The sequence below is a fragment of the Prunus dulcis genome, chromosome 5 (genome assembly GCF_902201215.1).
Source record: "Prunus dulcis chromosome 5, ALMONDv2, whole genome shotgun sequence".
Classification (NCBI taxonomy): domain Eukaryota; kingdom Viridiplantae; phylum Streptophyta; class Magnoliopsida; order Rosales; family Rosaceae; genus Prunus; species Prunus dulcis.
The window spans coordinates 11486058-11505604 of NC_047654.1; the positions used below are offsets into that span (position 1 = coordinate 11486058).

The window sequence follows — 19547 nt, forward strand, 5'->3', positions numbered from 1 at the left end:
AAGAAGCAGCTGTGGAACATGCAAGGAAAGTTCAAGGAAGACTGAAGGAAAATGAACCAGTTGGAAAGGAGTCTGAAATCATATGTGCTTTCTTTCTCACTGGCAGAGTTGCAGAGAGAGAGCAAAGAAGAACAATTATTTGAAATATATATTGTCCTTTATTATCTTTTGTTTATTCCTTTTGCCCTGGTTTTATTTCTTGAAGAGAATACAGCTCTTGCATATTTATGTGATAGGGTCTGCTATATTCATGTTCTGCAGGCAACTGGATATTCCTTTCCTTACCAAAATGCTAAGCATGAAGTTAAATTTAAATTTCTTACGAATTTCACCCAATCTTGGATTTGCTTAAAAACTTACCTATTCATCATCATCATATATTTTAGTCTTGTGCTGAATGAACAAGATTAATTTCCTTAGTTTTGTGACTTTAATTAACTGTCTCCTCTCTTCTGGTTGAAGAGGAAGCTCACAGCATGACCTTTTCTTTGTCTTTGATATTCATGATTGCTCACTGTCTTAGCATTTTAGAACCTGCAATTACTTACAACCCCAAAAACATATATATGTTTTGTTCATATTCATTCTAGGTTTAATGAAGATAAGCATATATATAGAGGACTTGCACTGCATAGATAGAGATTTCACACATCTCCCACATATATATATTTCTAAGATTTAATTCCAGAAAGACATTCATGGTATTCACAGTTTTCACACCGAAAATATAAAAACTCTTCTCTCTCTCTCTCACTCAATCATTATCAGAAACACAACACATCATCACTCTCTCCTGAGGTTTTCACAAGAGTTCATAGCTAGGCGGCCAAGTAGGTGATCACATCTAGATATTCAAGGACCTCTACCTCCACCTTTACGTGGTTCATGCCCTGGATTGGCCCCTGGCTCCTGATAATCCAGCATTGCATCAAGTGCAAGAAGCAGCTTTCTCCCTTTCGTCATCTCAATAATATTCACCTACATATATAGATCAATAAGCAGAAGTTTAATTATTTAATTCATCTAAAATCACTAAGAAACTTCTACATAGTTTGTATATAGCTTTACCTCATGACCACTTGAGTAGGTGAGCTCCATGCCATCCTTGAAGTTATCACCTCTGCCTGTAAATCAAAAAAGAAGAAGAGGGTTTGGTTCATTTTTCCTACCTCAGCTGCAGAAAAACTGGAACTAAAGAGATTTGCATGCTCAAACCACTTCTTACCTGAAATTGGCAAATCAAAGAGCAGGAAGAGGATGATGAAAATCTTGACTTGAGGAAGCATCTTGGCTAGGTTTTTTTAATTTTCTTTCCCTAGCTTACTGCTGTTGTATGAGTTTCAGTGTTTGGAGGAGAAGCCCTATGGCCTGCTTTTTATGGTGAGTGGGAGGAAATGGAGCCAAAAGAGGAAGTCATGATGAGCCTTGCACAAAAGCCTTGTGACATGATTGTGAAAATTACAATACCCCATTAATATTATCCCCCACCTCAAAGTCAACTGCACTTAAATTCCTTAACATCAAAAGCTTTTGTATCTCCTTTTATGTGTCACAAGAACAAGCATTAAGTGTGGAAATGTGACAGACAAATACAACGTAGCTTGTGGGTTTTGTTCACCTTTTAGAATTCACTTCCCTTTTGATCTATCTAACTATTCAATCAATTCACGCCTTTAATTTGTGGGTCACTTTCAGATGTTAGGTATCACTCCATTTATAGTTTCCTTATAGCAGTTTATAAGTTCTATTTGCCCAAAAATTTGAGAAGAGCTTACGTGAAACGGGAACAAAATCATTTTGAAAGCATCTGTTAGGTTAAAAAAGTTAAAACAGAGGGGCTTTAGAAAGAAATGCTAGCTGTGAACTTCAGTGTTATTGATCTCTGTGAAAATAGAAGTTACAGGTTTGCTTGTTCTGTCAGAATATTTTATTCTAACTTTTTTTTAAAAATTCTTTTTGCTGGAGGCTGCAGGATTGACACGCCTACTGGAATTTGCTTAAACTTAAAAATTCACATCTTTCATGAGCATGAGCCCTCTGGGGTTGGCACAAAAGTTCACATATAGTACCATGACCCAGTCCTAAGATAAGATTAATCATAATTTAATTAGTTGAGTTGGCTCCTGACACCTGTTTTGCTATTTAAAATAAATTCACTTCCATAAGGTTTTCATGTTGATAATGCTGGCCCTTGCAAAGCAATTTTTTTAAAGTTGTAAAAATGATGAAGATTCCAATCCCATGTTGGCTTGCACAACTTGAGCTTGTCGGGTAACATCATAACAAAGGCCTACTTCCCAAACACAACAGCTTTCCTGGAAAAAAAAAAATTAAAACCCCAGATGCTCAATTTCCCAAGAAACAGAAAATTAGATGTCCTTTGGCCTTGCCTTTCTCCTTATTATAATTTATTTTGTATTTTCTTCTCATGCATACAATGGCATCCATTTTATTTACTGTCCCAGTTAAGAATAGAACACTTGAATGTTTTCACTTCTCCAATCAAATCTTCACCGTTTCTAATTTTGTCAAATTTCTTTTACAGCTTAGCTTTGGTTGCTTTTCTATCAAACAGTGGTTTCTCCTTTTGTTTTTTTGGCCATGGGATTGTCATAACGCATCGGAAATGTCACCATTTTGCTTACAGAAATTCTGTGATGCATATGAGTGGTGGTCATCAAATCATTGTATCCCAGAACTTTCTCAAGAGTTGACTTTCTAAGTTTTGACAGCTTCATATTGAAGAAAACTATAGTCCCATTACTAGGCTTAGTGCCTTCCCAGCACAATTTCTGCTAATTAGTAATTATTATTCACTGTGCCTTCACCGTGAAATCTATGTGGTTGGCAAGAGCAAGATGACTCTTGCTTTGCTGTTACCACCTTTCATATAAGCTTTATAATTATACCAGCAGCTCAACATATGTCAAAGCTGCTAAATCACACAACTCTCTTACCTCTATACTCAGGGGGTTAAAATTTGAGTTGTTAGGTGCAAGGGGCTGAACCTTTTGTGTTCTATTCTCCCCTCCCCCAACATTGTTTGCATCGAAGAAAACAAAACAAAACAAATCAAAGATGTTGGGTTGGATAACCTCATAATTGATATACCTTTCATGTCGGTTGGCATCTTAGCAATGAGCTAATTGGTGTTTTGCAGCAAGTCATATCTTTGTTTCATTAATGGCAGACATAATGTAATTGCAGTGGAATTTATCAAGACTCAAGGGGATATAAGAACATAGGTCAATAATCTTTGGAAGAAAATAATAGCAATACATTTGGTCTCACCATTTCAACCCTTTCTGTCACAACCAATAACCCATTTTTACATGGTGATTGGCATTGAACATATATGATTTGTGTTACTCTATCCACTTAGGAAATTATACATTTCTTCTAAAATTTTTAACCTTTTTATTTATTCCATAGTGCTTATGATATAATGATCTGATAGCCCCTCACATCCCCTCCTTATAGGCAGAGCACCATTTATTGATTGCTGTGACATTAGAGTAAGAAAATGGAAGGACAGATTTTCACTAATTACCACCACCTGGCCTCCCTTTTTCATGCCTTGGGTTTGGTATTGGCTTTTCATAGTCCAACATAGCATGAGCTGCAATGAGCTCTCTCATCTCCATGTCACCAACGACCTTCAACACAAAAACATAACACAAATTAGCAGAAACCCCCGAAAAAAGAAGGAAAAAGGAAGAAGCAAACAAAAAACAAAAAATGTAAATTTACTACAAAGATATTAGTTTTTTCATGCATGTAAAATTAATGTAACCGAGTTACCTCGCTTGGTGGGTTTGCAGGATTTATAACATGTCTAAAGCCCTTGACTCTGCTGCCTGCAGGAAATAAAAATGTATAACACTTGAGCTTTCTAAAATCATCTAGCAAAATTAATTAACTGATAACACATTATTAGTATCATGTTCATGTTCATTACCTGAAGAAGCGTCGAGAAAGAGCAAGAGAAGGAGAAGACAGGTTTTGATATTGGTATCCATGGTGAATGGTGAATTGTAAAAATGGTGGTGTTTGTTCTCAGAAGGCAAGGCAAGTTGAGATTTAAGGGGCAAGGGATTTGTTGCTTTTATATGGTTTGGAAGGGGAAGGAACTAGGGCTACTATTTCATGGTGCAACTGCAACTTACTCAAAGCTTTGAATGGTGGTGAGTTTTTTTGTGTGTACGCAATTGCTACAAAGTCAAACCACACTAACATGACTAATCTCTGTCATTATAGCTTAAACTTTTAAGACACCAAAATAGATATGGACTTGCACCTAAAAAAAAAAAAAAAATTTATGGATAGAAACAAAAGTGATGCTTGCATGGCTCAAACTCCATATTTTGTGTTGTGGGTTGGAGGATATGTCACTTATCTCAAAACTGATTCAAAGTATCAAATTATAGTGGGTTTCTTCTTCTTTTTCTTTTTTTCTCTAAGTGTTCCTTTTACCAAGCTGCACTTGTCGGCTACACAATATTATGAGGGAAGAGGTACCACTTTGGTTGCAGAAACTTAATTTCTATTTTACCAATTATGATATTTGGGGGAGAAAGACTTGAACATATAAAAGCTCCTGTTTAATGGGGATATATAGCTACAAAAACTAGGGCTTTTTACTTCACTCTTTAGTCGAGGGAAGTCTTAATCAACATATTTAGGGTTCGTTTGGTTCTATTTCGATATAAAGGACTTCTACTCGTAAGTACTTTTAGCAAAAGTGTTTTTATTATAACGTCAATATTTTTATTAAAAATTGAAGTGTTTTCTAGAGAAGCACCTAGCAAAAGGCACTGAAAAACAATTCTAAGACCCATAAACAAGTATTTTAAAATTTGTTCTCTCAATAATGTTGCTAGAGCGCTTTTAATTGTCATAAAACACTTTTAGCTAGCATTTCTAAAAGCAATCTCAAAATACAGTGACTAAAACGCTTTTAATTTTCAAACACATTTCATACTCATTCTCTACGTAGCCAACAAATGAAATCAATGTCAAAGCATTTGAAGCTAGGGTTAGATTAAGTGAACCTTATAAAGTAAATGTATATTGAATTGGTCAGTCTTTGGGTGGACCACATCATGCCAATGTAAATATTATGTGCATCTCCACAATCAGAAAACAGCTGAAACACTATGGGAGGCTTGGAAGCACACAATTGAAATGAGCCCTATCATCTGTTTGTGTACCCTCATTTAGCTTTTGTCCTGTTTTTTCAACTTTTGGGGGGATGCATAAAATAAGTTCATCTTCAATTATATGGCTAAATATAGTCCAGGTTATAAATTTAGTCCTCCAAAATATTAATTTTTTAAAGAATAGTATATGGTTAAATTTTTCCATATCCAACCATGCATGACTATATTTTTAGGGCCCTTCATATTTTATTATTTTGATAAAAATTATGGTGCAACACTCATACATTTCACAACTATGTATTGTTTAATTTAACTAAACTACTATTTAGAGACAATATTCCATATATGACACGTGTACGTTGATAAGCATTTAACAAGATTTCAAATAAGATTTTGCGTCCACGTGGCACGTCTTATCTTGAAGGAATCTTAATAATTTTTCAGATATGATTTTCAAGTGATACATGTCAATCTGGGAGCAACTATTCAGATTTCCGATTAGATTTTTGTCAACGTGACACCTCTTATCTTCATCTTCAAATGTCAATAAATGGAGTGTTTTCGATTCAATATCTCACAACTTCATCTCTTTTCTTTATAAATGGAAGGATTGATAAAGCCTTCCATAGACTCTTTGTATTTTTGTGAGATGCATTCTCAAAGCCCCATACTTTTGGGATTAGTACCCACAACGCTATCTTCGGAGACTTTTATGACAGCCTTGCAAAGATGTCATCTTCCATTCGTGACCATTTTGTCCCGTCAAAGTGCGAGACATTTTTCAAACAACGTGAATAACAAAAAACAGTAAAGAAAATAAATTTATAGGAAATGTTTGGATGAAATGAGTGTGGAAGTGTGGAAAATTTTTGACAAAAAGAAAAAGCGGAAAGTTGTGAATAAGTAGAGAATGTGATAGAATTTGTAAGAAAGGTGGAATGAAATGAGTGAGAAATTTTTTGAGGTATTTATAGAAATATTTTAAATTTTTAAATTTTTTTAAAAATAATAATAATAAAGCCAACAAAGGAAATTTTTTTTTTGAAAAGGGATGCGTTTTAATGGTTCTGACCTCCAATGGTCATACCAAATTTTTAAACGAAATGAATATTTAAAAAGGTTTTAAATAATTTTTTTTAAAGTAACTTTTCAATCAATAGTTCTGACCTCCAACGGTCAAAATTCAATTATATATATATTAAACAAAACGAATATAAAAATATTTTAAAAAGTAATTTTTTTAAAAAAAAAAAATCTAACGGCTAGCTGACATGATCAATGACGTCAACGCGTCCTTAATATTGGTTGTTGGATCTGTAGTTACACGAGATCTTTTGTGCTCTTACCCACGCATGATACTCTCTTTTTGAAAAGCACATGCATTGGGCCCACACAAAAAATTTGCCCTAGGGCAAAGCTGTGCTACAAATGGCTTTGTTGGAGAGCTAAATGTGTCCCTCCAAATTTAGCCAAATTTTTTTTAGTCCATGACTGGAGATGAACTTTGTATTATTTTATGACTATATTTGGCCTATGACCATGACTGGAGATGACCTAAGACCATTCATATGGTCAAACTATAGATAAGCCCTGCAGATCATAAGGTTGTAGATGTTACTGTTCATCTTGCATGCTTACTTTATCAAAGCAGCAACTTCTCTTCTGCATATTCTCAATCCAACTTTTGTTCTTCTTTTCTTGTGTGGTGATGGGCAGATTGCATTTTCTCAAGGCCACAAAAAGAAGAAAAACCCTTTTAAACTTGACCACACAACTCTCATCTCTCAAATCAAACCCTGCTGTTCTCTACTGTCGGCAGCAGCAGCACAATATTTCCATTGAATTCCACGTGGTTTTGATGATGCATTTGATTGAAATCAAAGCTGACTTTTGCTTGAATTGATCCAATTAGGATGATGAAAATCACATCAACAAAAGTGGGCAAACCACAATGCATATTATGCATGGTTCTGTGTTTAACTTTTTCTCTGAATAATGGGATTTTTGAGGTCCAGGGGGAGAGAAGGGGCTTCAAGATTTTCACCCTGCCCTACTCTTTTTTTTTCATCAAATGACCAACATTTGTCCTCACCATCTAATGAGAAAGGACAGTGGGGGCCTGAAGAATATTTAAATCCATGGTGTTTTTAGTATGGGAATGGGAGGAGAGTGGGGCAGTCAATTTTGATGATGATCATGTCATCCTTCTCAGGTGCTGGGGCATGTATGTACCAGTCACCATCATCATGTTATTCGTGAATTCATGTTGCAATCCAAGAGTTGATGCCTTTTTTTTTTTTTTTTTATATATAATTGTTATGAGCTGTTTGGGATCAATAACTTAAAATTTTATTTGAATATTTTTGGTACCCTTTGGACCATAAGGCTGAAATATATTAATAAATCAGAAATTATTTGAAAATGACAGACATAATATGTGAATAAATAAAGAGTTATAAGCTTTTGTGCTTATTGGGGAAACAGAAAAACTAGCAAACCATATGAAGCCTTAGCGTTGAAGCAAATACCATTCTAATCAGGGGACACAGGGTCCAGAATTTTGGCTCCAAAAACAGGAGTGGGATCATTATTAGCTTAATAATTTACCGGTGTGGCCCTAACATACGCATGGCATCCGAGAATTACAAGTAACAAATATCACAGTAATTATCAGCTTCAGGTAAAACCAAGAGGAGAAGATAATATGTTTTTTATTTTTAATTTTTGAATTACAACTACAGTTGAGGATAAGCCAACCATTCTAAAATATGAGGAAGGCGATGATGTATTACAAATTTACAACACATTGTAATAACTCTCTGCAGAAGAAGATGCTTATGAGAATCGTCGACAAGAAAAACGAGGCATTACTTACGACTACACATCTCACAGCAGTAGTAGATCAGAGGCAATCATGTTATGTACGTATTCAGATCAAATGGGCGACGGGGATGTAAGAATATAACACCTGTTATGAACTCTGTGTAAGCAGGGAATGTTCGATTCCTAACAATATGTAGAACCCATTCCAAATTTTGCAACGTCTGAAATGGAAGTGGGAGACCGACGTGTATCAGGCATTGCATCAACCTCTAGCTTGGCTCGAAAAGCATTGGCATCAGACATTTGCCTCACAAAACGATTGAAACGAATCCAGTTATGATATTCAAACATCTTCTTGTCCATCCTCACAAAGTTGAATGAAAAAGAGGGCTTCTCTAGACCATATGAGTAAAACTTTGACATCCTTACCACCTGTTCAAACGATTGATGGTCCAAACTGGTTGTAGAAGTTTCACCTTCTAGGGGTATATCACACACCCGAGCAGCTGAGAGCAGCTGTCTGAGAAGGCCTTCTGGGCTACCGACTGGATTCATCCGCTGTTCTTCCAGATCTTGCAATTCAAAACATGAGCAGCACAAAGTAAATCCATACTTAGCCAACATGCGAGCAATTGGTAAATATCCATCTCTTAGTCTAGTATTGTAATAGCCAGCTGTTATCTCTGACGGATGAGACTGAGTGCGATAATGCCAGTGGATCCCAGCTATTTTTACTGACGTACTAGCTTCTGTGCCCCGGAAAATGGTCTCAGCCTCCCTGCATATCCTTTCGCCATGCAGAAGCAGCATTCCTGAGTACCATTCAAGAAAAAAATTACCATATGGTGTAGTCCAGGATCCATGATGACTTTTGAAGAAATCTGTCTGTTCAAGATTCTGCATCAAATTGCCAGCACCAATAGGGCCCCCATTTCCCCATTCAGGCATCCCAATGGCTCTTGCACATGCATTGAGAGACGCAAGCATATACTGGCCAGGGAATTGAAGACAAAATGAAATCAATACAGGGACAACTAATATAATTATCAGGACAAAAGAGTAGCAAACATGGTCACCAGTGCAGCCTCATTCGGGCACAGGCAGAAATCCAACTATTAGCTAGTAAATTAGGTTTAAAATTTCTTCATACCTTGTCATAGCACTGAAACTCTCCAAGCTCACGAGATCGCCAAGCCCATGTTAGTTTCTGGGTAGGACAAGAAGGGTATCTTAATTCACCAGCAGGACCCATCCCAACTTGAATGCGCTGTAAGGAGAGAGCAGTTATTTTTGTTATTTAGGATTATACCAATATGACCACAGCCTTAATGCGCTCAACTATCGTTTCATATAACTTACTGTTATGACAACACCAAGAAAAGGCCTAAAAGTGTCTCTGAAGTTCCTCATAAAATCTGCATATGCTTGGAGAGGTGAACGTCCCAGCAAAACAGGAAGCATATCACACCCGAGTGAAACGTATTCCATATTTCTTCTTCCAAATCTGTCAGAATATGCTAAATCTGGATCTTTATCAATCTCATCAAGTACCCACAGAGGAAGAGGAATCCTTCAATGCACGAAGGGAAAAGATGTAGCTGAGGTAGGTTTTAAACAAGCTAACAGATAACATTCATGAAAAACTTACAGCTAAAAAGTACTAATGAGAAAGGCTGACATGAAATCTTAAATCATTAATGCCACCACTATGAAATCACGGTTGGTCAGATAATCTAGAATCTCACAACTCAATCTCTGAAAAAATTCACTTTAGAAGTTATGAAGGAGATGTTAAGTCATCAGATAAAAAGCACATACTATAACATATTTTGTAAATGTACAAAAGATATGCATTGGATACAGGACAATATTGACTAAAGTAGAACATGTAAAAAACAAATGAAGTCCTATAAAATGTCAGAATAAAATAAAGTTCCTCCATAGTTAGTGAGAACAGGAAAGGCACATCAGCCAACGGGTCTTAATTGCTGCCTTGGAAATATATCTATATGTCCCCAAGTAGTAATTACATTATCCATTATAAAGATACTCAAGGCATACCAGGGGAATTGCTTATGATATTTAGACTTAAATGGTAAATCCCAATATTCAAATCATTATTATAACCTTTTGTTACTTTCTACTTTAGATCATCTATTATATGGGAGGCACGTTATATATAAAGATACCATAAACTTGCTTTAAATCAATGAACCCTTGTAGATTGGCAAATGATTCATTTTGTATCCAAATCTGAATGACACGAAAATAAAACTGCACGACAGAATTTGAAGTTCTACTCCATTTACATTTGTCTAGTTTTTATTACCATGAACAACCAAATACCCTCAAGCCTCAACAACTTAGGTCAAAAAACACGGTCAAGGTAATGGAAGTAATAAAAGAGTCCATGAAACCTATGGAGAACCAAAATGTCAGAGTAAACATGCTTCACTAGCTATTACAAGACTGGTAATCATAGATCCTATCTTTGGATTGCAGGTTCCTATCTATATGTACTTCAAGCCGTTAAGAAACAATAGAGAATTCTTTAAACAAGAAAACGCCAAAGTAAAACAAAAGAACCAGTTACAATATTTCTTAACCCAATCCAAATAAAGAAAACGCAACACCTAAACTAATACAAAAAAGAACATTCAAAAAAGACCATTGGTCAATTTATTGGAATCAAAGATTGAATTAAATAAATTAAAACCTAAAAGAATCAAAGAAAACTAACCAATGAGGGTCCTCCGGCCCAGTGCCACACTGATGGAACGCCAAGACGGCACGAACCTTCAATCCGCAGCGTCGAGCCAGAGCGACGATCTCCAAGTAGCCTTCCCAATTGTAAAGCATAGGCTGATCCCTCTCCACCAGGCCCCACCACACCTCCATGACCACGCCTTCGACTCCGGCCGCCGCGAGGGCCTTAAGCGACTGAACCATAGCCCTGGGCCTCCGTAGCAGACCCAGTGGGCCGACGGTGTCCAAAGGTAGCGTGACGAACACCGGGGATCCTTTCCGACAACGCTGGGGCGATAAGCCGTGGAAGAGCTCGTACTGAAGTTCACTGTCGTCCGGCTCACCGTTTTCCGGCTCACCGTTGTCCGGCGAGACTGAGCCTCCGGCATCGGAAGAAGTTGACTTGTTGAACCGAGCGCTGAGGGCGAGTCGGCGAGTGAGTGGGCGAGGCTTGGCTCGGTGACTGAAAATGGACGGGATGCGAGTGAAGGTTGAGGGTGTCTCGGTGCGAGTACGGCAGAAGGAGGCGGAGAAGCTTGGAGCGGACGGAGATGCGATCGCCATTGAAGGAATCTTGGAGTTCTGGTTAGGGTTTGGGAAATGGTGGTTTGTGGTTGTTCTGCAGAAGAGAGCGAGGGAGAGAGAGTGACGGAAATGGGTTTACGGTGTGGGCGCGGGTGTATGTGCTCCACCGTCCACAGCCACAGGGCGCGAGAGAGGGGAGAGAGAGAGAGAGGCTCTCTTCTCTACAATTATCGGATTTTTGGGAATGGGCTTTTACTATTCGGTCCTCTTGATTTTTATAACTATAAAATGGCCCAGGCTGGCTGCTGTGTCGTTTAATGCCGACTGAGTATTTTTGACATTCTATACGTCGACTTAGTATTTTTGACATCTGACGTCGACCGAGTATTTTTGACATTTTTAAGTCGCGTCATCAAATTTATTTTTGTGATATTAATTGTTTAAAACCAATAAACAAATGTATCTAAAAATATCTCATTGAAATCGTGTGTGAAGGGAGAAAATGATCGTTTTACCCAATTTGTTTTGTGTATTAATGCGTATGATATATTTTCGCAGGTCTGAATGTGTATAATATACTTCTACTAACGTTTTTTTTTTCTAAAGAGAATCGAACCTAGTACCCGAACCCGGACCTATACCGCCACCTGGGCTAACCCCTAGGACTATACAAAGCATGTGTTTTCATTTCTACGTACTCTGACAAAAGCACCTTGCCAAACCAAAGGGAGGCATGAGAATTGGGTAAGAAGGCATTACTCATAAATATACAAGAACAAATAAAAGGATTAATATCATAAGACGATTTAATAGATTTAATTAAATCTTATGTTTGACAAATCAAGGCAATAAAAAGGCCCGGACTTGACGACTTAATCTGGTGCAACCCAAATGACCAAGGCTAAAAAGAAACACAAAGAATGGGCTATAGGCTATATATATACAAAAAGCCCAACCAACCAACCACAAACAAAGGCAGCATAAGATTCTAAATAAAAATGCATGAGATTGGAACATTTGACTGACAAAATGAAAAATTCCTGTGAGTACAACAATGATATGAAATATGACTAAATAATATGCATGAATATTGCCCAAATATTATGCGGATGACGTCACCAATCCTACATAACGAGCAAGTATACAGGGATGACTGACTACAAAAAAGGCAGAGACCAAACTCTATCACAATTTTGACATATGATGTAACAATGCAAATACTTTTTAGACACCAAATTCTGGTGAAGGAAAGAAAAAGAAGGCCAAAAGATATAGAGGGGGAAAGAGAATGCAGACTTTACAGAACTGCTGCTGAAGGGCCCCGACTCGGCGATTCCTGAACCAAAAGCCTCCACCACCATCAACTTCAGACAGATGAAAGGGGTACTCGCTGGTGTATTTCTATATCTCATTCCTCCAACACCATTGGACCAGTTTCTCTTTTTTCTATTCATCTCTTTCTGCCAAGATAGCAGAGACACGGGTCATCACCACCAACTTCCTCCGATGCAATGCAAGCAATAAAATTAAAAAATAACAATAAAAAACTGACTCCCCGATGCTGATTTGGTATACTGACTGCCGTTGAAGCAAACATATCAGCCCAAAAATGGTGATGACCCGACTCATGATATGCAATCCCAGACCTGACCCCAACTCAAGACACCCAAATGCATGTAAGAACAAGAATATACTAAACAGCAGCAGCCTCAAAAATTAGTTGCCCGGCTGATAGCTATCTTGACCCATTCGGCAGCTTCCTTAATTGAAGGATCATCTGACGTGAGACATTCATTTAGAAAGTCTCTGGCTGACACAGATTGCTGAATTAATGAACCAACAGCACTACCCAGTGTATCAGCTAGATCTCCAAGGAGCCCGATGGCAGTTTTTATCACGAAATCATCCCTGAAAGAAGCAAATAAAAAATCAGAAATACTAGAACTAGTAGGAACAAAAGCAGAAAGAAAACAACCATAAACTAAAGGTTCCAGAGGTCTTACATGTCCTTCTCTATGTATAAACTATCCAAGAACTGAAGAACATGAGGTGCATAAGGCATCAATAAATGGGTCTTTGCGGAGCCCTTAAATCCTTGCAAGATGCCAGAGTACGCCTCCATAATTCCATTTCTCAATGTATTTGTGTACTCTATCATATCATCATCAACTCCGGATGTATGGGCAGATAGCTCTGCCGCACTCTGAAGCATGGGCATGGCATACATCAAATACTTCTCAAAATTCTCCCCAATTGCCAAAGCCAGGTCACCAAAGCATGAAAATATGGGAGGCTTCACAGAGCGGTGCAACTGGTTGCTCGACAAATCCTTGAGAAGCTGAGTCATTATCCCATCACAAAAAGGTAATATTTTATCCTCTAAAGCCCGGCATATATCCCCCACCACACCAACTGTGATGGCACAAACCTGGTAATCCTCAAAATTCTGGAGACCCATTTCCAAGTATTTATAAAACTCAGTCATGTACTTAGCAAAATCAGCGCCTGTCGAATAGACAAGAGCTCCAATTGCAAGCATAGCCTCCTCATGAGCTGTGGCACTTTTACAAGCAAATACTCTCAAGAACAGGCCCATCATCTGGTCAGCATATTGCAAGAAGACATATTTTGTTGGTTCAGATGACCCAAGCTTCTGTATAATGACCTGCAAGCAACCACAAAGAAGGCCTTGTAATTCATTCTGCTTCTCCCTCTCATCAGATGAAAGCTTTTGTGCCTCAAGAGTCTGGTGGAGTTCCATCATAATGAGAGGAACTAATTGCATCACCATTGGAGCAGTGTCATCAGTGGAACACCTTACAACTTCATTCAGAGCTTCGTAGGCTGCAGTTCGCAGGCGGGATTCTCCAGCATCTTCTCGGTGAGTGGCATCGAGAAGGGCCTGGATGATATCCTGGAAAAAAGGAGCCAGTGGGGAGGAAGAAGGTCCAGCATCCTCAAAACCCTGGGCCAGAAAATAGAGAGCACCACATGCCTTCTCAGCAACATTTGGGACATCTTTCATGCTCTGAAGAAGAACTGTGATGATCTGTTGACAATTTGCTTGGGTAATTATGGGTGTCTCCAAAGTTGAACCATGGAGAAATTCAAATATTCTTCCAAGAGTCCATCCGGTAGTGTCTTTCACATGGTTATTTGGATCTTTCATCAAAGCATTCAGCATAAAATTCAGAGCAACATTAACTAGAGGCATGAGCTTGTCAGGGGATGGGCCTTCCAAAATAGAACCAAACGCATAGGTGGCTGCCTCTCTCTGCCTCCAATCTGGTTTTGTAATGTTCTCCTCAATAAATGGCATTACAAGTGGAACAACATCATCGCCAACTGTCCGTGCTACCAAGCCCAAGCAAGTTCCACCTGCCATTGCAACATTCCAGGCCACTTCATCCTGATCCTGATCCTCTTCTTGCTTAAGAAGAGTCTCCAATAATAAAGGGATCAGAGCAGGAAGTGCTTGCTTAATAAAATAATAGCACGGAATAACAGAATCCCCAGTAAAATCACCGCCATATTCTTCTAAAATGTCAATCTCTTCATCACAAATTGAACTCCAGAACTCGATGGCCTGTAGTGCAACAGGTTCCTCATCTTCCTTCACAGCCTTAGCAGTAATGCTAAAAATATCTTGGATGTACGGAGCCAACTTTTCATAATAGGTCGAAGATATAGAAACAAGGCACTCAAAGGCTGCCTGTCGAATCTTTACTTCGGGGGAAAGAGTAGCCTCACATACAACTCTCACTATATAATCACGCTCCATATCATTTGAGAAATTTGCCTGAGCAAAACCCAAGGCATTATGCAAAGCTCTTGTGGCTGCAAGCCTGACATCATTATTAGTCTCAGAAGAGTTCATGCCCTGAACTACAGCGGTAAGCATTTTATTCACTTGATCCTGCTCTACCACATCCGGGGAGACTTCCTCGCATATGTATCCAAGAGTTTCAAGAGTTGCTTGTCTAGTATGAGCTGGAAGTTGATTATTATTTGACAATAGAGCTTCGATCAGTTCAGGCCACTGTTTAAGAGGCAACTCAATCCCTGCTAGCTTTGCAACGACTTGAGATGCAGTTGATCGAGCATCATGGGCAGGAGAAGAAAGGGTCTTTAACAAACAAGCTTTGATCTGGGCCTTCACAGATGGGTCTAAGGACAACCATCTTTGTCCAAGCTCGAACTTCCTATGTTGTTCTTTGGCATCCAAAGCATTCTTAAGAATCAAACCTGCTAATTTACGACTCTCAACAGGCTTATCATCATTTGCCAATTCTCCAGCAAGAGAGAGCAAGAAACTTGGAAGATTTTGTTCTTGAAATTGTCTAAGGTTTTCTTCTGCATGCTTGCGTACATTCCCATCCACTGCTTGTGCATTTAAAAGAATTTGGGTCACTTCCATCGCCATTAGAAGCTGAAATCAATAAACCAATTAAATTATTAATAGAAATAAAGCTCTACATATCTTGTCCAAAACAAATTGTAATTATGTATGCACTAACCAAGTAGCACTGAACAATATAGAATTCTTTAAATAACGGAGTGAATGCATTTAGGGCTAAAGAAATAAAACTTGAAACCAACAAAAATCACCAAGTAGCACTGAACAATATAGAATTCTTTGAATAACGGAGTGAATGCATTTAGGGCTAAAGAAATAAAACTTGAAACCAACAAAAATCATCCATACTGCTACTCAATTAGTAATTTCATTCATACAATTAAGACAAGTACAATCACAAACAGCTATAACAATAACTCCGAGGAACAGAGCTTTACGGGAGAGGAAGATAAGAGGTGTAGAGATAGAGAGAGAGAGAGATAGAGAGAGAGAGAGAGAGAGAGAGAGAGAGAGAGAGAGAGAGAGAGACAGAGACAGAGACAGAGAGAGAGACAGAGAGAGAGAGAGAGAGACAGAGGGAGAGGGCATCAGGGTTGAGCATAAAGAAGATTAATGCCGGAAAAAAAAATCATAATAATCCCCAAAAAAATCATAATAATCCAAAAATAATCACAAAGTATTGCAGCTTATTTATCATAATTCATTGCCAATTTATAGATGGGACAACAAATCATCGATACCCAATTAACTTATGTATTCATTAATCAGCTATATCTACAACTACAAGACTCCAGTTAACATTGGAATCAATCCCATATTAAATCATAACTTGGAAAACCAAATGCTCATAATGATAAATAAAAAAGAGCACCCTTTACTAATCCTCACCAAACCCAAGTTTCCTTGACTGACAAAAACATAACTAATAAGTCATTAAGTACATAATTTCTTATTGCAATTCAGTCTGAGAACGCTTCCCAACTTAGTAGTTACCAGTCAAAATTATCAAAACTGAGCGTACGGATTACCTATCTAATAATACCTATCGACTCCTTCACTTTCCTAAACACAATTTGAAATTCAAATTGATCACACATCAAACACTTACAGAATCAATCAATAACTCGCTGATCCCAAGATCAAAATTGAACAAACTAAGGAAAAAAAAAAAAACCAAATCGCGGATCAAGGATTTCAGATCAGACCGACAAAACTGCAATCAGAGTGCCAGCAAATGTTATATAAAACAGAGACTGAGATTTAAGAAAACTTACCGAGTTGATGAGTGGACTCGGCGAGACAGCGAGTGAGTGATGAATCCGAGTCAAAAAAGAAAACGAAGACCAAGTAGAAGAAGAAGAAGAAGAAGAAGAAGAAGGAAAGAGAAGCGGCGACTCTGAAAACCCTAGCAGAGTGTGGGAAGCAGAAAAGCAAATATGCCCAATATTTTGTAAAGCTGGGATTTGCAAAAAAACAACGATATCTGATTTTTATAGTTCCTCAGGTTTCCCACGCGCGGTCCTCGGCGGGTTACAGCGTCAATTAAGTGGAAGTGGGTGATTGGGTGGATTTAGTGAGCCCGGGTGTTTGAGCGAGTTATCGTTTGCGAGGACGATGATTTGATTGGTCGTGTTTGGTACGCGGTTCAAGGATGTGTGGGATTGGGCGTCCATGTATTATTTAGCACCGTTATTATTGCAGTTGTTTATTCATTTTGTATGGGCCTTGATCCGCTGGAAGGCGCTAATTAGTGTTCCTTTTTTTTGTTTTTTTTTCTCTCTTTATTATAAATAATATTCTTGCTTAATTTAATCTATCTATATATATAAACCAAATGACTGAAAGAGTACAACGGTAAGTTAGGAAGAGTTTTGTTTCTTCAAATTTTTGTTTCTTCTATTTAGTTGATTTTTTACCGTTGTACCCTTGTGAGTCTGTTGTTTGGTTCTCATGTTATATAAACAAGAAACAGGGTAAGAAATTTGCCTACTTATGAGTTTATGCATGCTCATTAACTTCGCGAGTTTTTGGTAGAATGTGTTTATTTGCTTATTTGAACTCCCGGCTATAATTTTGTCTACAAATAAGTAGAAAATATGGATCTGGGAGTTTATGCTTTGTAAAAGTGTTGGTTTTGCTTCACTTACAGAGTGAGAAATTATGGGTTGGGATGCTTTTACCCTTTCTTCCTACAAAAGCAAAAAAATAAATAAAGTTAATCAATTTTGGCTAAGAAGCTATTGTTTGCTCTTCAAATGCAATGAGAGGATAGAAGTTGGAGTTTGAGGAAATCGTATTAGCAGCAATTGGTAAGGACCAGAATGTGGGGTCAAATTTGGGTAATAATCATTTGTATAAGGAAAATGCTAGTCTTACCACATTGTGTATCACCTCTCTAATAGAGGTGGGCCTCATTGTATTAGTGGACTTCACAGTTCAGATATCAGGAATTCCATTTGAGGATGGGCTTTTGAATATGATATATTTAAAAACAGTATAGACTCCCCAATATACAAGAAATTATAGAATAGTACCGTATTATCACCTCAGCTTATGATACTTCCGTTGAAAATTTCAATTTTTTTTTAAAAACCATGACACATGGCATATTTTCAATGAAAATATCATAAGCTGAGGTGGTAGTACAGTACTATTCTATAATTTCTCCCGCTATACTATTTACTAAAAAATTAAATAAATAAAAAAAGGTCCTACGTATAGCCGCGCGGCAATACCTTTTGAATATAATATATTTAAAGAGTATAGCCGAGCGACTATACTTTTTTGATGTATTATATTTAAAAGGACTATAGCCGCACGGCTAAACAATTTATTAATAAAAATTAAAAGAAAAGAACCCTTCTAGTTGCATTAATTTATACTTTTATTGATATTAATTTTCAGTCAATAATATACAAAAAATTGGTTTATAATATGTGAATTTTGTGTGCACTATTGAAAATTTGGTAAAAAAACAAGTATATTAAACATGAAAAATACATATGTACTTGTACAATACGAGTATTAAACGTGAAAATGCTAAATTCTTTGTGCGAGTAATAACTCTAGAAATGTAAAAACTCATAAGGGGACAATAGAGACTCGGATAACAGCCTAATAGTAATGGATAATACTATTTTATTTATAATAAAAAATGGGTAGTATAGCCAGGTGGCTATACTCTTTAACTATATTATAGAAGGATAATAGCCTTGCTGCTATACTATTTATTAATAAAAATTTAAAAGAAAAGGACCCTTCTTATTGCATTAGTTTATACTTTACAGATATTAATTTTTAATAAATAATATGCGAAAATTTGGTGGATAATATGTGAATATTATTGTGTGTATTCTTAAAATTTTGGTTAAAAACAAATGTATTAAACAAGAAAAATAAGAACAACAATATGTGTATTACTTGTTGTAAGAAAAAGGGAGAACATGTCTGCTTTAGCCAACTTAGCGAAGTTGGTTTGTTTGCTTTCACTTTTGTTTGATTATTGCGATGTTAGTAACTGGAAGGGAACCGCATCAAAGTTGAAAAAAAAAGGATGAAAGAGACATTTGTAAAAGGTAAAGCAGTGCAATTGGTTTTTGCTCTATTTTTTTAATTCCAACTAGGTACCAGGTTCGAAGATTGAAGCACCATAAATATGGGCCATTTCCTTTATGTGTTCTTATATCATAAGATAATGTGTTAGTGACTTAGTACTGGATTAGACTTGATTGAACTGATGTTTTATTTGGTGAAGTAGTAACTTGTGCTAGATGTCCCCGTCATCACACCGAAGGTGCCTTGGAGTCAGTCCAACACAACCTGTGCCTCACACACAAGCAGAAATTCACAAGAAGCCTTTTTTTTCTTTCACCAACTCTGATTTTATGCTTTCAACGTAGCCCCTTTTCTTTCACTAAACATTTTTATGTCATTTCAAC

General features: G+C 37.3%; 3 protein-coding genes and 1 long non-coding RNA gene across 4 annotated transcripts; all 4 read right to left on the bottom strand.

Moving 5' to 3' along the window:
- Positions 1-622: 622 nt before the first annotated feature.
- Positions 623-1440, bottom strand: LOC117628546. Its single transcript, XM_034361024.1, has 3 exons — positions 1226-1440; positions 1069-1124; positions 623-978 (listed from the first exon to the last, which is right to left on the bottom strand). Exons 1-3 carry the CDS (start codon positions 1284-1286, stop codon positions 853-855), a joined length of 243 nt encoding a protein of 80 aa, XP_034216915.1. The 5' UTR covers positions 1287-1440; the 3' UTR covers positions 623-852.
- Positions 1441-3232: 1792 nt separating this feature from the next.
- Positions 3233-4090, bottom strand: LOC117628548. Its single transcript, XR_004585974.1, has 3 exons — positions 3959-4090; positions 3802-3857; positions 3233-3656 (listed from the first exon to the last, which is right to left on the bottom strand). It is a non-coding gene; the product is annotated as an uncharacterized LOC117628548 (long non-coding RNA).
- Positions 4091-7851: 3761 nt separating this feature from the next.
- On the bottom strand, positions 7852-11921 carry LOC117629359 (beta-amylase 1, chloroplastic-like). The gene is made up of 4 exons (XM_034361917.1): positions 10723-11921; positions 9342-9552; positions 9133-9249; positions 7852-8972 (listed from the first exon to the last, which is right to left on the bottom strand). Exons 1-4 carry the CDS (start codon positions 11289-11291, stop codon positions 8166-8168), a joined length of 1704 nt encoding a protein of 567 aa, XP_034217808.1. The 5' UTR covers positions 11292-11921; the 3' UTR covers positions 7852-8165.
- A 119-nt stretch (positions 11922-12040) lies between these two features.
- On the bottom strand, positions 12041-17081 carry LOC117629358 (importin subunit beta-1-like). The gene is made up of 3 exons (XM_034361916.1): positions 16884-17081; positions 13256-15681; positions 12041-13160 (listed from the first exon to the last, which is right to left on the bottom strand). Exons 2-3 carry the CDS (start codon positions 15673-15675, stop codon positions 12962-12964), a joined length of 2619 nt encoding a protein of 872 aa, XP_034217807.1. The 5' UTR covers positions 15676-15681; positions 16884-17081; the 3' UTR covers positions 12041-12961.
- Between the last annotated feature and the right edge of the window lie 2466 nt (positions 17082-19547).

Excerpts from the sequence above, each read along its gene's own strand:
- LOC117628546 (XM_034361024.1), bottom strand. The coding sequence starts at position 1,286 with ATGCTTCCTCAAGTCAAGATTTTCATCATCCTCTTCCTGCTCTTTGAT. Across the intron at positions 1,125-1,225 it reads CTTTGATTTGCCAATTTCAG|GCAGAGGTGATAACTTCAAG; the intron begins GTAAGAAGTGGT and ends TTTGATTTACAG. Across the intron at positions 979-1,068 it reads CCTACTCAAGTGGTCATGAG|GTGAATATTATTGAGATGAC; the intron begins GTAAAGCTATAT and ends CTATATATGTAG.
- LOC117629359 (XM_034361917.1), bottom strand. The coding sequence starts at position 11,291 with ATGGCGATCGCATCTCCGTCCGCTCCAAGCTTCTCCGCCTCCTTCTGC. Across the intron at positions 9,553-10,722 it reads GGGCCGGAGGACCCTCATTG|GATTCCTCTTCCTCTGTGGG; the intron begins GTTAGTTTTCTT and ends CGTGCATTGAAG. Across the intron at positions 8,973-9,132 it reads AGTTTCAGTGCTATGACAAG|TATATGCTTGCGTCTCTCAA; the intron begins GTATGAAGAAAT and ends TTCCCTGGCCAG.
- LOC117629358 (XM_034361916.1), bottom strand. The coding sequence starts at position 15,675 with ATGGCGATGGAAGTGACCCAAATTCTTTTAAATGCACAAGCAGTGGAT. Across the intron at positions 13,161-13,255 it reads TTATACATAGAGAAGGACAT|GGATGATTTCGTGATAAAAA; the intron begins GTAAGACCTCTG and ends TGCTTCTTTCAG.